Source organism: Buceros rhinoceros, unplaced genomic scaffold (assembly GCF_000710305.1).
Source record: "Buceros rhinoceros silvestris isolate BGI_N320 unplaced genomic scaffold, ASM71030v1 scaffold20294, whole genome shotgun sequence".
NCBI lineage: Eukaryota > Metazoa > Chordata > Aves > Bucerotiformes > Bucerotidae > Buceros > Buceros rhinoceros.
Genome location: NW_010406739.1, coordinates 781 through 2533, shown reverse-complemented (window position 1 = coordinate 2533; position 1753 = coordinate 781). Strand labels below are relative to the sequence as shown.

At 60.4% G+C, this 1753-nt stretch overlaps 1 protein-coding gene across 1 annotated transcript in view; it reads left to right on the top strand.

Annotated features, from left to right (window-relative positions):
- BAZ1B (bromodomain adjacent to zinc finger domain, 1B) overlaps positions 1-1753 on the top strand; it is a gene marked incomplete at both ends in the record, with an annotated part of 33059 nt that overhangs the window by 30921 nt on the left and 385 nt on the right. The window contains one exon of the mRNA XM_010134244.1: positions 110-261. Coding sequence (XP_010132546.1) covers positions 110-261 — 152 coding nt within the window. The remainder of the gene's footprint in view (positions 1-109; positions 262-1753) is intronic.

The window sequence follows — 1753 nt, the reverse complement described above, 5'->3', positions numbered from 1 at the left end:
CGTGGGTTCACTGGCTGCTCTGCGCTGGGGTGTATGGCTGGGCAAGGGGCTTGCGATCCCTGCCTCCAGGTTAACCCCTTCCTCTAAGCCCATGTCTTATATGTTTCAGTGAGACCCAGGAGGGCAGCCCGGGGCAAGCAGAGCACGGCCATATACTCCCTGAGGCAGGGAAGGCACCAAAGGAAGAAGCAGTCGCTGCACCCCGCCAGGGGACCCCGGCAGCGGGCTGTGCCTGTCAACGGCGCCGACATCGATGAGCTGGTAAGAGCCAAATTGCTCCCCGGGGGCAGCTCACATCGTGAGCTCTAAAGGAAGCAGGTGCCATGCTTCCTCCCCTGCCCGGAGAAATACCCGGAATCACGTTGTGAAACCCGGGCTGGGCTGGGGGCGGGTTAACAAAGGAGGCGTATCCTTCGGGGCCCGCTGCAAACGCAGCGCAGATATGCCCGGCATCTTTCCCCAGCCGCTTCCACGCATTGTCCCGCCTGAGTAGCAGGCAGCCTGCAGCTTGTTAAAGGGTTTTAAATAGTCTCCATATGTCTCTGCAGAGAGGTGGGGGGACTGAGGGGGTCCTGCATGGTCAGAGAATGCCAGCAATGTCGGACCTTGCTCCCCAGCCTTGGCCGTTTTCTGACAGTTGTTGTCTGTGTGGTCACTCCCCAACCTCCAGGACATAATTTGGCTGGTTTAGGTTTCACTTGACATTTAAAGAACAAAACTGCGTGCTCCTGAACAGAGCAGTCCCCCGTGCGCCTGCACGCTGGGCGGGGGAGCTGCAGCGCGCTGTGCAGCTTGTCCTGGGCAGGGACCCTCTGCAGGGGGTATGTGCGGGTACTCCGTGGGCTGTGTCACGAGCCCATGTTAGATCTGCCATCTGCCCACTGACGGGCACTGGTGGTGCTGGTGTGTCCTGTCACTCTTGTGGAGCGATTCTGACCGTGGTCTTTGGGCTCACTGCTTCTTATGCTGGGTGGGGTGGGCTGGCGAGTTAGATCAGAGGGCAACCAGGCCAGCAAGCCCAACGTGAGCTGCCACAGCCACCTTGGAGGGATGTTTGAGTGGGGAAAATCTTCCTGAAACAGCTGGGTCAGGGTCTGTGACAAATCCCTGACTTGGGAAGAGGACTTTGCTTGGGCTCTTGCACTCACCATTGTCCTGGGAAGAGACTGAAGCTGGCTCAGGAAGAGCGCCCCGTGCTGTGGAGCCATCTGACGTACCCTGAGCAGCAATGCCTTGCGAGCTGCCTGCTGGGAGCCGAGGGGCTGTCCCTGTGCTGCTGGCTGAGCTGGGGCTCAGCCTGCGCCGGGGACAGCGGTGCTGGCAGCACCAGCTGCTCCCTGCTCTTTAAAAAGGCCTGCTCAGCTCCGCGGTGTCTACAGCAGCACCAGTGCCTTCTCCCTCTGCCTGCTGCCCCCGGGGACAGCAAGGGCAGGGGGCTTGACCTCCACTTGCTCTTGTTTACTTTTTGGCTGCTTATTTTGACCACATAGTCTCTGAACCTGTCTTGCGCGAGCTCGCTGCCCCCTGAGGAAAGGCAGGCTGCTGTGAGCCGTTCCCACCAGAGCTGCGGGCCGGGTCCTCCCTTCTTCGGCCTGTCGTGGCCGTTCCCGTCAAGGTCCTGCAGCAGAGCAGTTTGCCTCTCGGTGGTGGTGGAAGATGGCTGCGTTTGAAAGACCAGCTTTGTTACTGCAGCAGCGCTGCGTGTCCCCAGCCATTGAGGCACCGGCTCCGGAGGGGGGGAGCTGAGAACACA